Source organism: Gracilinanus agilis, chromosome 1 (genome assembly GCF_016433145.1).
Source record: "Gracilinanus agilis isolate LMUSP501 chromosome 1, AgileGrace, whole genome shotgun sequence".
NCBI classification, from domain to species: Eukaryota; Metazoa; Chordata; class Mammalia; order Didelphimorphia; family Didelphidae; genus Gracilinanus; species Gracilinanus agilis.
The window spans coordinates 759316479-759330513 of record NC_058130.1 but is presented as its reverse complement, the minus strand read 5'-3'; the positions used below and the strand labels follow the sequence as shown (position 1 = coordinate 759330513).

Here is a 14035-nt window from a genome sequence, read left to right as displayed (position 1 = left end):
GCTTCAGATGCTTTCTAGCTATGTCACTCTGGGAAAGTCATTTTATTCTCATTGCTTAGCCCTTACCACTCTTATGCCTTGGAACTAATGCATAGTATTGATTCTAAGAGAGAAGGTGAGGGTTTTTTATTTTAAAAAAATTGAGGATTGACCCACTAAAATTTTTTGTTTATTAGGATTATATCTATCAATATTTGCCATGTTAGAAATTAAAAGCTCTTAGCATTACTATGAAAATAGTTTCAACATCTTGGGCCCCTTGAAAGAGTCACAGGGAATAGTAAGGATCCTCAATGAGATTCTTTAGCCAAACTAACCTTTGTGGTGCCCTTTACACATGGTGCTCTATCAGGGTTTTGCATAGGCAGTCCTCCATATTTGGAATGAATTCTGGACTCACCCTCACCTCAGAGAATAAAGGTTTGTTGGTGACTTTATCTGTGAGTATTTGCCAGGAAAGAAAAAACATGAGGATGTCGAGGATTTATTTCTCTGATTTCTCAGTAGTGTGGTGCAGAGAGGGGGCATAACTGCTCTTGCAGAATTTCTACTGTCAGTTAAGGTTTTAGAATCTTGGGGAAAAGTTTCAGTTGGACGTAGGAACTTGTGGAGGAAACCAGAGTCCAGCTGAGCTCCTTCTTGAGAATGAAACCTAGCCTAGATTTGCAGTTTCTTTTGAGATTTGTTAATTTAGCTAAATCCTTTGAATCTACTACCCTACCTTATTTCCTACCTTCATTTCCCTACCTGAATGTCTGAGAAGAGTGAATAGGAGAGTGGATCTGAGAGTTAATTCAAATCTGTGATAGCTTAGTCTTACCCTTGAAACAAGTTATCTATTGAGTCTTTGTATCCAACTTCCTAACCCCTTTTGATTTCAAAATCATCTTGAGAGCTGATTAAAGGCAGGTCCTTTCTCAGTCTCACATTCCTGCCTCTCTTCCCCTATCTGAGGTTTCTCTAAGCAGCTATTAGGGATTCCTTAATCCTCTACCCTGTCAATCTATCCTAGATGACAATAAACCCCTTTGTGTTTAAACAAGACCTTTTGGCTACTTCATTAATTAGTAAGAGAGGGAGGAAGAGGAAAGAGAAACAACATACTCTCTGGGTTTGAGGGAAGCTGAGGGTATCCATTTTGAAGGAAGTGTAACTCCAAGTCCCTTCCTGTGAAACTGACTAAAGCCTGGAGTCAATTTCAATCTGTCTTGGCTGACTCTATTTCCCTTCAGTGTTTTGTCTTTAACCTAAGTCCCAGTCTGTATTTTCCTGCTGCTGTTTGCCTGCCTAGATTAATTCATCCTCTCCCTTGAAACCCGTGTTACCTCAGTGTTATACTCCCTAAACTCGGACATTCCCTTATTTCTCTTACCACCTTAACTACCATCCTTCATCATTGAACCTTCCTCATCCACTATATTGCATAAACCTCCCTACTACCTAGTCTATTCCCTTTATTACCTCCAGCCTTGGGTCCCTTGCCTTATCTTATTCCCTGATCCTACCAGTTATTGCCCCTAGCTTCAACCTGATATTACACTCTCCAAATCCCCATATTACATCTTTCCAATTCCCTTATTACATCTTGAAAGTCCCCTGTTACAGTAGGTACTTGATCCAAGTAATTATTCCACTCCTGCAAAAGTCCTCATGAAATTGAGGGTGATTTTATTAGCTTAGTGGCCATTGGCAAGTCACTTCATGTTTGCCCGTCTCAGTCTCATTAGATTGTGTAGGAGAATTTGACTTCTATTTATGTGTAGTTTTGTCATGATGATTATTCTTGTATTTTCTTTAATATATGAACATTGATGCTAATTAGTGAATATATTAAATATCTGGTATTTTATTTGCTTTATTGCTAAATAAATGATTATGTTTGAGATTTAAATGTGTCATTATTGTGAATAGTTGGTTTCATATAAATGGGAGAACACCATTTATATGAAGCAGGGGTTTAAGAGCTAATGTGATGAAGAGAGTATATAGAAAGAAGGAAATGGTGAATCACACTAGTATCTTTACCAAAAATATCATAAATGGGGTCATGAATAGTTGGACACAATGAAAATGGCTGAATAGCAAATAAAATTAAGTGTATTGTGATATGCAAATTTCTGTGCTACCTTAAAATTATGTGTACACACGTACATATATATTTATATACGTGTGCATGCGTTGCCTATATACATATAATATATACACAAGGTATATGCACATGTATATGTACATAGAATGTATATGTACATATATGTGTTTGCATATATAATATGGACATATATTAGCTACTATTATAATTTATCTGCTTACTGAATTTGGGGCATTAGGCTAAGCAGTATGTAGGAATTCTTGCCCTCAAAGAGCTTCTAATCCAGCAGGAGTGAGGTATGCCCCCAAATACCTATCTCACACAATTACTTGGTAAGTACCTTGGAGAGCTGCCAAACCAAGTGTTATGTAGGGCTGAGAAGAGCCTTTAGAATAGAAGGCATCAGGGTAGGCTTCAAGCTGGGAGGCTGAGAATCTAAGAGCAGAGAGAAGTTGATAACATTCTGAACCCAGTATAGACATTTTAACTATACTGGAAGAAGACTGGGGAGAGAAATATGGAGAAAGAGAGAAGTAAAGAGTCTGTAGTCATTTAGAGCTGGAAGAGACCTCAGGGATCAATCAATCCATCCTTGAGGAAAGAAAACTAAATCCCGAAGAGATAAATCTATTCATCCAGAGTCCCATGGATAAGGTCTAGGGAAGCAGTTCAGTACAAGGGAGGCAGCATAGTACAGTGGAAAGCACTGAATTAGGAGTCAGAGGACCTGGGCTCCAATCCTGGCTCTGCCACCTACTCCCCATGTTACCTTGAACAAGTCACTTCCTCTTTGAGGGTTTCATGAAGAGGTTGGATTGGTTGACTGCTAAAGTCATTTCCAGCTCTAAGAATCCTATAAGCAGTTTTGACTATTAGAAAATAGTAGACCCCATGAGAGAGGAAGGGATCCTGCTTCTTTACCAGATAGGAACTCTAGGCCTTGCTGTAGGAGTACAGTGGGCTCTTTTTAGAACAAAATTAGGTGCACTTGGGGGTGGCTGATGGACTGAGAGCCAGGCCTAGAGACAGGAGGTCTTGTATTCAAATCTGGTCTCAGACACTTCCTAGCTGTGTGACCCTGGGCAAGTCACTTAACCCCCATTGCCTAGCCCTTACCACTCTTCTGCCTTGGAACCAATATTAACTCTAGGGCAGAAGGAAGGTAAGGGTTAAAAAAACAATTAGTGCACTTATTATGTTATACTATCTTTTGGCATCAGTTTGAGTAAACCATCCAAATCCTCTCCCTTTTCATCCCCAGGCAGGTGTTTTCCACTCTCAAAAGTGCACTAGCATCCCAACAGGTTTAGTTTCATGTCTATTTGCCCCACTTGCTTAAAACTGGATTAAAGAGAAAAGGAGTCAAAAGGAGAGAAACTGGGCCCTGTATGCCACTGAATGTTGCTTAGAGTTTCCAGGGCAACACAACATGTAATGAAGATTTGCTGTTTCAATCAGGACTTTACATTGTATTATAGGATTTAAAGCTGAGGGACCCTTGGAAACTGTCCAGCCGAACCCTTTCATTTTACAATTGAGGAAACAAACTTGTTTATTTACTGTTCACTATCAGCAAAGGCAGGAGCAGGAGAGGTCTTCAAATCTCCAACTGACTCAAACCCCAGGATTGCTTTCACAGGTTCATCCATCCTATAGCCATCCACCACAGGTAAGTTCCCAATTCTCCCTATAGGTCTTCCATTTGCCACTTCCTTCTTCATCTGTAAGTCAGTGTCACCCGATCCTGCACCACCTCCCTTTTTGATCTATAAATGGGAAGCATGTGCTTTCCTAGAGTTTCAAGGGAGCAAAGTCTTAAGGACGTCCTGGCAGCAGCAGGAGCTACTTCTAGAAGAGATAATAATAATAATAGTAATAATCTCCTCAAAGTCCAACTCATTGCCCATGTAGGGGCCAGAGGGGAAGGAGGCCATTATAGGGAAGTAGGGGAATACCAGCCAGAGCGATATCAAGAAGGGATTTCATGTCCCTGAAATACAGTCAACTAGACTCTAGTAATACCAGTGAATAGGTCAGGACCCTGGACAGAGTGATCCAACTAATTTTGCTAAGAGTTAATGATGGGGCAGCACAAGGTAACAAAAGATGGTTTCAGTTGAAACTACCATGATGACTACTTTGATAGCTGAGCTCTTTAGTATTCTGTTGCTGGAGGAAAGCAAGAAAACCCAGGACAAAACAGTAATACCAAAACCCTACCTCCTGGGACTGCTTTTGGTGCCAAGGTTACTCACCACTAAAGTCACTGAGTGCTTTCAAAATGGCCTGGAGATGTGAATGCTTTCAATACATATACAAGTATCATTTAATAACGAAATGACAAACCATAGGCAAGAGCTTGGTCCTGCCTTGTTCTATCAACAGATACTTCAGTTTCAAATCACATAATGCCATATTTCTGGCCAGTGCAGGCCAATCATAAGAAATAGTTTTAACCCTAAACCAAGATTGGATGAAATCATCAATAAAATCAGGGAGATACTTAAGGCTAAGGAGGGGATAAAATGAAGAATCTCAGTTTGTTGAAAATCTCTACTTAAGACAGAGCATAATGCCTGGCACAATGTGGGTACTTAACAAAAGTTTATTGACCTACTGTCATATTATATTTTTAAGTGAATGAACAAAACAATGGCAATGCCTCAAAATGATTTTCAGAAGATGAATATACAGAATTTTGAATTTAATGGCATGAGATATGTAAACAACCAACTAGATGAAGCTAGAGTAATTTATAAGCTCTAAACTATCTCCTGACTTCTATTACCTACTGGACATCTTTAACTGGATATCTTGCAGATATTTTAAGTTCATCAAGTCTAAAAACTGACCTCATTATCTTTCCATTCAAATCCTTCTCTCTTCCTAATTCCTCTACCACTGTCAAGGGTGTAGTAGTAGTAATGTACATCCTCTCAGACACCCAGGTTCATAATCTAGGCATCATTCTTGACTGTTCTTCCTCTCTCACTCTTGTTGTGAGTATATAATTATTATTTAGTTATTAGCTTAGAATTAGTATTAGACCTAACAGGAAGGGCTGGAGAATTCCATATGGAATGGAGAAGCAGCTTGCACTCTGAGAAGGACTCCATGGTGGTTGGGACAAGCAGTAATTGATTCCCTGGGAGACCTCAGAGTTAGTGGAGTTGCACCCTAATTCCCTGGGATCCTGGAGTGTGGTGAAGGTTGGAAGCAGAGGACATCTATCCTGCATGACAGCACTGAGTAGGGAGTGATCTGAGATCTGGTGGACAGCTTGGAGACTTCCTCTCCCTACTGGGCTACTTTGGACCATCAGTTCTGGAGGAGTTGATTCCTGGCATCCTGAAAACATCTCTGGACTCTACTGTGAGGATTCCCACTCCAGTACTGTTATTCTCTGGGCCTTGCCTGGCTTAGGTCTTAGATTAGTGTAGATAAGTCCCTCCCTTAACCCTATGGTTTGCCCTTAGCTTGTAAGAGTAGAATCCCTCATTCCCATCCTTTATTATCATTTTCCTCATTTAAACTGCTATAAACCTTTGCCTTTTGCCTGCTGGTTCCATAGGACTATGCCTAGGTGGGTTGAGTGACTGTTGGGGCCTAACTGCCATTTTCTGTTAACAGTTACCTGGTCTCCCTACCTTGTTTGGTCCTGTCATCTGTCATTCCTGTCACCCTCACACCCCATTGAGAACCCACAGATAATATTTAGTTAACTTCCCTGGAAACTCACCTTTACACTCTTTATATTCAAAAAACTGTCAAATCTTATCATTCGTACCTTTGTAACATCTCTCACCTATTCTACCTTCTCTCCTACGCCATTGACACCACCCAGTATAGGCCCTTATAATTACATTCCTAGACTATTTCAGGGAACATGGATTAATTTCTCTTTCTCAAGTTTCTCCTCACTTCAGTCCATCCTTCACTCATCTGTCAAACTGATCTTACGCAAATGCAAATCTGATCATGTCACTTCCCTACTTAAAAATCTCCAATGGTTCTCTGTCATCTTTTTTTTCCTTAACACTGAATTTATTTCTTTTCCTTTTTTCCCCCAACAAAACCCTTTTGTAGAAACATTTCATTAGAAACTTGTTGTCACAGAAATAAAGATATGAACAAGTATACAATTTTACATTAGTTGTAACATATGTACAAGTTCTTTACATTTTTAAAAAATCAGGGGTCTCCTGGAGTGGGGATCCAACATAAAATACAAGATCCAATATAAAATCCTCTCTGGAGCTTTTAAAGACTTTCAAACTGGCCCCTTCCTACCTTTCCAGCCTTCTTACATCATTCTCCCTTTCCCTGAATTCTGTGATCCAGTAATACTAGTCTCCTTGCTGTTAAGGAATACAACATTCCATCACTTGACTGTCTCTTATCAATAGAATTCTCTCCCTCTTCATTGTTGCCTCCTAGATTCCTTTTCCTAAGCTGTAGTTACTTGGGTGGCTTCCCTAAGTTCCAGCTAAAGTCCTTTCTATGAGAAGCTTTTACTTTCTTCCCCTTTCATCTTAATGCCTTCACTCTAAGATCATCTCTGATTTATCCTCCATGTAACCTGTTAGTGTGTAGATATTTTCCTGCTTTCTTTCCCATTACACAGTGAGTTACCTGAGAGCAGGAACTGTTTGTTGTGGTTGCTTTTGTTTCCTTTGCACCTCTATTGCTTAGAACAGTTCCTGGAACATAGTGAACATTTCATAAATGCTTGCTGAGCCAACTTGACTTCAAACAAGATATCATTTGTTTTGGCTCTCATGGACAAATAGAAATAGGTTATCCCACGGTATTTGACAGCATAAAAACACTTCAGCACTGATGTGCACATAAGAGAAAATGCAATGGTCATTGCCACAGCAAATTCCCTAGGAGGGAAGGTGGAGTTAGTTATCTAGGAGTTATGACAATTGTCAAATGTTGCCATAGCAGAAAGAACTTAGGAGAGCTATCAAAGATATGTGCAAAGGAATTGGAAGATTGCATTAATATCCAGCTGGGACATGCAGGAGGAAATCTGAATAACACATTGGCCAATAAATGCAACAAAAAGGAACATGTGAAATAAAATATAAAAATACTCCAAATATTTAGAATAAAAGTATATCATATATACTAAGGATTTTCCTAGCTCTGACATGCTAAGTTCTAGGGTCTCTCCCAGCTCTGATATTCTCTGTTCCAATACCAGAACCTCTCTCAGGTCTAATATTCTATGTCCTATAGTCCTTCCCAGATCTGACATTTTAACTTCTAGGGTCCCCTACAATTCTAAAATCTCCACTTCCATCCCCCTGCCTCACCTGTTTCTGGTTTTGTTTTTTTTTCTCTCCTGTTTCTCCCAGCATCACGCCTCATCCGGTTGAGGAGTTTCTCTGGTTGAGGAGTTAATTGGACCCAGGTGCTCCTCCTCATGACCTGGGGTGTTACTAGCATGGGGACTATCACATCAGGCTGGATTATGGTGGATCTCTCTCCCTCATGTAATCCGAGAAACTGGCTTGAAGGGATCCTGCCACCCCAGAGCAGGCTATGCTGGTGGATATATAGTTGGCTGGCGAGGGAGCAGAATGACACACTCAGGGAGTGAGGGGGAAAGGAAGGGTGTTCGCTTCCCTGTTCCTAATGTGTTAGAAGCCAGCTTGTCATTGAATGGACTTAGGAGATACAGCAAGTAAAATGTTCTTCATTGCCGCCACATGGAGTCATGGAGTGCCAGAGCCGGGAGAGACTTTAGAGCACGGTCTGACAGTCAATCTGTCAGCAAGCACTTAGTAAGACTGCCTGGCACATGGCAACCACCTAATAAATACCTGTTGACTGACTTTGTGACAAACATTGAGCCAAGTTCTGGGGATAGAAAGAAAAGTAAATCCAGGCCTCAAGAATCTCCCATTCTACTAGGGGAAACAATGTTTATCTAGGTATGTAGATAAATGGAGTGGTTTGGTCACATCTGACTCTCTGTGACCTCATTTGGGTTTTCTCAGCAAAGTTCCTGGATTTGCTTGTTATCTCCTTTCCCAGCTCATTTCACAGATGAGGAAACTGAAGCAGAAGGGTGAAGTGACTTGCTCAGGATCACACAACACCCAGAACTGGGGTCTTCCGGACTCAATAGCTACTTCACTTCTTCCTGCCCATGTGTAATAGAATATGTATAAAGGGCTTTGAAATCATTAAACAATAAAGAAATGCTGCCTTTTCTTCTTCTTTCTCCTTCCTTCTTCCTTCTCCTCCTCTTCTTTTTAGTGTTTTTGTTGCTGATAATTAAAAAGAGGATTCGGGTCCAGCAAGCTCTGAGCTCTCCTCCCAGCTCCTACATCCTCTTCTGAGCTCCCAGCCTGCTTTACAACTCCATGAGTGAGGCTTTGCTCCGTTGGCTTTAACTTGTAACCACGCGCCCTCTGCTGGTCTCGTCTCCTCTACACACCTTCTGCCGAAGGGGTTCTACGCCTGCGCAGACGCGGGCTCTCCTAGGCCGCTTCTCGGCTTTACCCCTCAAGCCCTGGGGGCGTGGCTTTCTAGTCTCCGTCACGCCCGCTTCCGGCATAGATCAGCGTGCCACGTGATTGCATTCCGGGCGGAGTAAGATGGCGGCGCCCAGGAAGCTAGCGTGAGCCTGTTGCCGGGGGAGCTACATTAAGACCAAAGTCGCTGCTTTTGCCTAAACTCGCAATCGGCCACCATGTCCCGTCTGATCGTCAAGAACCTGCCAAGCGGGGTAAGCATAACTCCTACGGTTTCCTTAGGGGCCGTGGGAGGATTCAGGGTTCTACCTTACCGCGCCTGCCTCCAATCTCGGACTTCTTAAGCCCATCCGGGAGCCCGAAGACCTGGGTTCGAATTTTACCATTCATTGCCTTTTACTTTCAAGGGAAGGCACCTTCTTTTCTGTCGGTCTCAGTTGCCTCAGCTGCAAAATAAAGGGATTGGAATCGATAGTCTCTGAAGCTTCTTCCAGCCAGGATCTTTCACTTCACTTACCTCAGTTTTCATCTCTATAAAATGAGAGAAGGGAGTTGATCTAGGTGTCCTCCAAGGGCTCATCTCTCTCGAAAGATAATTTTTTTTAAACCTCAATTTCTCCATCTGTAAAATGAGGATGACAACACATCACCAATTTTACCCGGACTGCAGGCTCTTTCTGATGCCCTTTGTAGCCTGGAGTGCATAGCTCGCACTTGATTAAATGCTTGGTGATTGGTTGCCCAACTTAGATGGTGATTAGCACAGCCCAAATTGTCTTAACTCCAAATCCAGTAACTGATCAAACCTTTTGTCCTGATTGTCTACAATTGATCTTGTATTTGTTTGTACAGAATATTTTTGTTGTACTTTGTGTTTCTTCCCCCTTCCTCCTCTCCCATTAGATGGTGAGCTCCTTTGGGGTTAGAATTGTCTTTTTGCTTTACTTTGCGTCTCCAGCATTTAACACCGTGTCTGGTGCCTAATAGGTGTGAGTTAGGTTAATAGGTGCTTAATAAATCCTTTTTAACTTGATAAAACAGGTTTTGCCTAATTGTTGTTTTTTGCTGGTGTTCTTTGCCTGTAGTGTAGACTGTTGTATTAGACAAGAGTCTATTTGGAAAGATCCTGATCACTAAGTTTTTCTCAGGCTAATTCTTGTTTCTGTCTGTGGTTATCTTCTGAATCATAAGAATGGTTAAGATCTGGTGGCAAGATTGCCCATACTACTGTCAATTTCCCCAAAAGAATATAATCTTAAGGACAGGAGACATTTTTGTCTTTCTGTCTCCCAACATGGTATAGTACCTCTCACCAAATAAGGGTGTAATTAATGCTGGATGATTGGTTGATACAAAATTACACATCTTGGATATTAAGTACCTAACTTATAAGATTAGTATTTTATAGAAATGCAACTTTGTATTACTACCTTTCTCCCATCCAAATAACTCTGGATCCAAGATGGCAGAATCTAGAGCTAGGAGAAACCTTCAGCATCATTTAATCTAATACATCATTTTATACAAGAGCATACTCCTGAGGCCGATTTGATGAAAAGTCTGCTCCCATCAGTATAAGGTGCAGCCTTGGATGTAAGGAGTCTTGACTACGAATTTTAGTCCTAGTACTTTGGTTCAAATTTCCATCCCAAACCACTGACTGGGCTTTAATTCAGGACAAGATTTCTCAGTGCTCTCAACCTTCTCAACTATTCAGAACAGAGGGGAAGAAAGGCAGAGAGAGGGAGGATGATCTGGATGATGATAAAAATACTTTTTATTACCTTTGGGGAGACATGATGGGTGGGTCCTTTGGCAAAATGATGGTGCTCCTCCATTCCTGTGTCTCAAAGGGTTCTTTATCTCTTCTTATGATTGGTCTCTGGTGGGAGGAAAGCATCTTATTTGGGGCCTCTTCAACATTCAATGCATTTTCTAGTGACAGTTTAAAACAATAAGGTGGATTTGGTTATTTCATAGACGTACAGAGTATCATCCAAATATTGGAAGAATAGCTTAATTTCCTCTTACAGATGGACCAGGGTTGGGAGAGTTTGCCTCCCAGGGACTCAGTTTGAAGTCAGGCCACTTTCTGTCAGGTATTCCCCATATCTTCAAATTTCTCAGCCATGGCTTCTCCTAGAGTTGCAAGTGATATTCCAGCCTTACATTCTTGGACCTACCTGCTGCCTGACAAGAGCTCTCAGCTAATGTCTAAAGGAGAGGGATGATACATAGACTCTTTGGTCTAGCCCTAGCAGAGACCCTGGAGATGATCTCATCCCATGGTGGCAAACTTATGGCATGCGTGCCAGAGAGGGTACATTGCCATCACCCACCAGAGTTCTTGGGCTGAGCTGCTCCCCTCCCCTTTTCCATATGCCTGAGGACATTTCTCATATCACCTGCCTCTCTGCCCAGCAGCCCAATGGAAGCTCTTCTTCCCTCCCCTATCTAGGGTTAGGTGTCCCTGTTTCCCTCCCCCAACCCCCAAATAACTTTCCATTTTATGTGGGAGGAGGGCAGGGCACTAGGTCTCTAATAGATTTGTTGTTATTGATCTAGGCCAGTCTCCCACTTTATAAATAAGGAAACTGACCCAGACTTGGCTATGGTATTATGGGTCCTAAGAGTCAGAACCAAGATTCAGATGTAGTTTCTGGGACTCCAAAGTCAGAGGTCTTCCCATGCCCTGTATTAGAGTCTAGGGGAGATAATAGAGATTTACAGCCTAGAAATCATGGTAAACCAGAAGTTCTGTGACCTTGGTTTTTTAAAAACAATTTTTGTTGTGATTGTTCTATTGTCTGACTTCTTATGATCACATTTGGGATTTTCTTGGCAAAGATACTAGAATGGTTTGCCATTTCCTTCTCCAGATCATTTGAGAGCTGGAGAAACTTAGGTCAGTAGAGTGAAGTGACTTAATCAGGGTCACAAAGCTAGTAAGCGTCTAAGGCTGAGTTTGAACTCGGATCTTCCTGACTCCAGGCTTGGCTCTCTTCCATGCTGCCACCTTAGCTGCCCCTGAACTTGGTTTAAAAATTATTTTTTTGATAAATGAATTGGTTTCCTTTGCAATTCTGTGTATTTTATTTTATGCATTTAAACACTTTCTTAGTGTCATAAGTGTCTTCTGTTATGGCTTGAAGCAATATGGAAATGTGTATTGCATGAAAGCACTGGTATAACCTATATCAGACTATTTACCACCTCAGGGAGGAAGGGAGGAGAGGGCAAAATTTGAATCCTAAAATGTCAAAAGACAATTGTCAAGAACTGTTTCTACATGTAATTGGAAAGGGGGGAAAAAAGGGCTGGAAATAAATAAATAAATAAACCTTCGAAGGAGGGATATATAGGTTTCCATAGACTGATTTGTTCAAGTCCAGGACTCAAAAAGGTTAAGAATCTGTGGCCTAGATCAACCTATTCTGTGTTACACAGGAGAAAACTGAGGCCCAGGGAAGGTAAATGGTTTGCCCAGGGCCTCAAAGTGCCACTAAGAGGCAGAGCTAAAACTCAAGTAGAAGCCCAAGTCTCTGCTCTTGAAGGACCTAAGAAACCTCTCTTCTCCTCAGAGGGAACTTGGCACAGCCCAGCAGTGAGAACACTATGCTTGGCATTAGAAGACCTTGGCCAAGTGCTGTCTCTCACACTTAGCATCTGTGTGTCCTTGGAAGAAAAAAAAGACAAAAGCCAACAATCACTTAACCTTTGCTGCCATGCCCATTTGCTCTTCTTCAAGCTGGAGACCACAATGATGGTCCATCCTTCCACCCAAGAAGGTTGACTTCTTGGCAGTGGCCAGTCAGTTGTAGTTAACTAGGAAGAGTTCGCATGTCTCTGGATTTGGGAATGTCAGAGGGCTATTGCTAAGAATAATACTCATTGTTGTGAATTGATCCAACCATTCTGGAAGGCAATTTGGAATTATGCCCAAAGGACTTTAAAGACTGCCTGGAGCCAGTAATACCTCTGCTAGGTTTATATCCCAAAGAGATTTTTTTAATGGGCAAAGATCTGTTTGCACAAAAATATTTATAGCTGTGCTTTTTTTGGTGGCAAAAAAAAAATGGGAAATGATGGAGCGTCCCTCAATTGGGGAATAGTGGAACAAAGTGTGATTTATGATAGTGATGGAATACTATTGTGCTATAAGCAATGATGAACTGCTTGATTTCTATAAGAACTGAAAAGACCTACATGAACTGATGCAGAGTGAAATGAGCAGAACCAGAGTGAAATGAGCAGAACCCAGAGAACATTATACACATTAACTGAAATATTGTGGGACAATGAAATGTGATTGACTCTGCTACTAAAAGTTTTGCAATGATCCTGGTCATCAATGAGGGATTTATAAGAAAGAATCTATCCACATCTAGAGAAAGAACTGTGGAAGTAGAAATGCAGAAGAAAGCATATGGTTTTATCACTTGTTTATATGGATATATGATTTGGGGTCTGGGTTTTAAAAGTTTATTCTATTACAAAAATGAACAATATGGAAATACGATTTGATTGATAATTTATGTATAACCTAGTGAAATTACTTGTCCACTCTGGGAGGGAGGAGGGAAGAAGAAAAGGAGATAACAAGAATCTTGTAACCATGGAAAAATTTTTTTTAATTAGAAATTCTAAAAATATATATGTATATTACTCATCCACAGACTCATTGAGAACATAGTTTGGGGGGAACTACACCTCTTGATCACAAAAGAGAGGTCCTAGGAAGGACCTTTTGCTCAGAATCAATAAGAGAGGGGACAGGTAGGTGGCTCAGTGGATAGAGCACCAGGCTGGAGTTAGGAATACTTGGGTTCAAACCTGGCCTCAGATACTACCTAGCTGTGTGACCCTGAGCAAGTCATTTAGTACCAAGACAAGCAAGGCCTAGATGATTGGGGATAAGACAGAAAGTAAGGTTGGTTTTTTTGTTTGTTTTTGTTTTTTAACTTTTATCTTCTCTTAGAATTGGTACTAAATGTCAAGGCAAAAGAGCAGTAAGGGCTGGGTAATTAGAGTAAGTGACTTGTCCAGGGTCATACAGCTAGGAAATGTCTAAGGCCAGACTTGAACCTAGGACTTCTTATCTCTAGACCTGACTATTCACAGAGCCACTTAGTTGCCTTTCTAAGGCTTTGGGGAGTAGGGGCACTGGCAAGGGTGTGAGATGGTCTTTTTAATAGTTGTGCTTACAAAAGAGTTATTATTTAACATTGTTGTTGAGAAGGAAATGGCAAAATACTCTACTATCTTTGCTAAGAAACCCACAATGGGGTCATGAAGAGTCAGACATGACCAAAACAATTGAACAGCAACAACATACATTGGCATAAGGGACATTTTCTGGCCTATGGCCTTCCTTATGTTTTCAGAGAAAAAAACAATTCTGTCTCAGAAATAAGAAAAACTTACCTTGGCCTTGGCTTTTGGCAAAAAGATTCACTTT

General features: G+C 41.1%; 1 protein-coding gene across 4 annotated transcripts in view; it reads left to right on the top strand.

Moving 5' to 3' along the window:
- Positions 1 to 8701: 8701 nt before the first annotated feature.
- Positions 8702 to 14035, top strand: part of RBM19 (RNA binding motif protein 19) — a 193153-nt gene continuing 187819 nt past the window's right edge. For all 4 annotated transcript variants that reach the window (XM_044673707.1, XM_044673722.1, XM_044673715.1 and 1 more), the window contains exon 1: positions 8702 to 8831. In XM_044673707.1, coding sequence (XP_044529642.1) covers positions 8796 to 8831 — 36 coding nt within the window. In that variant the 5' untranslated portion in view covers positions 8702 to 8795. The remainder of the gene's footprint in view (positions 8832 to 14035) is intronic.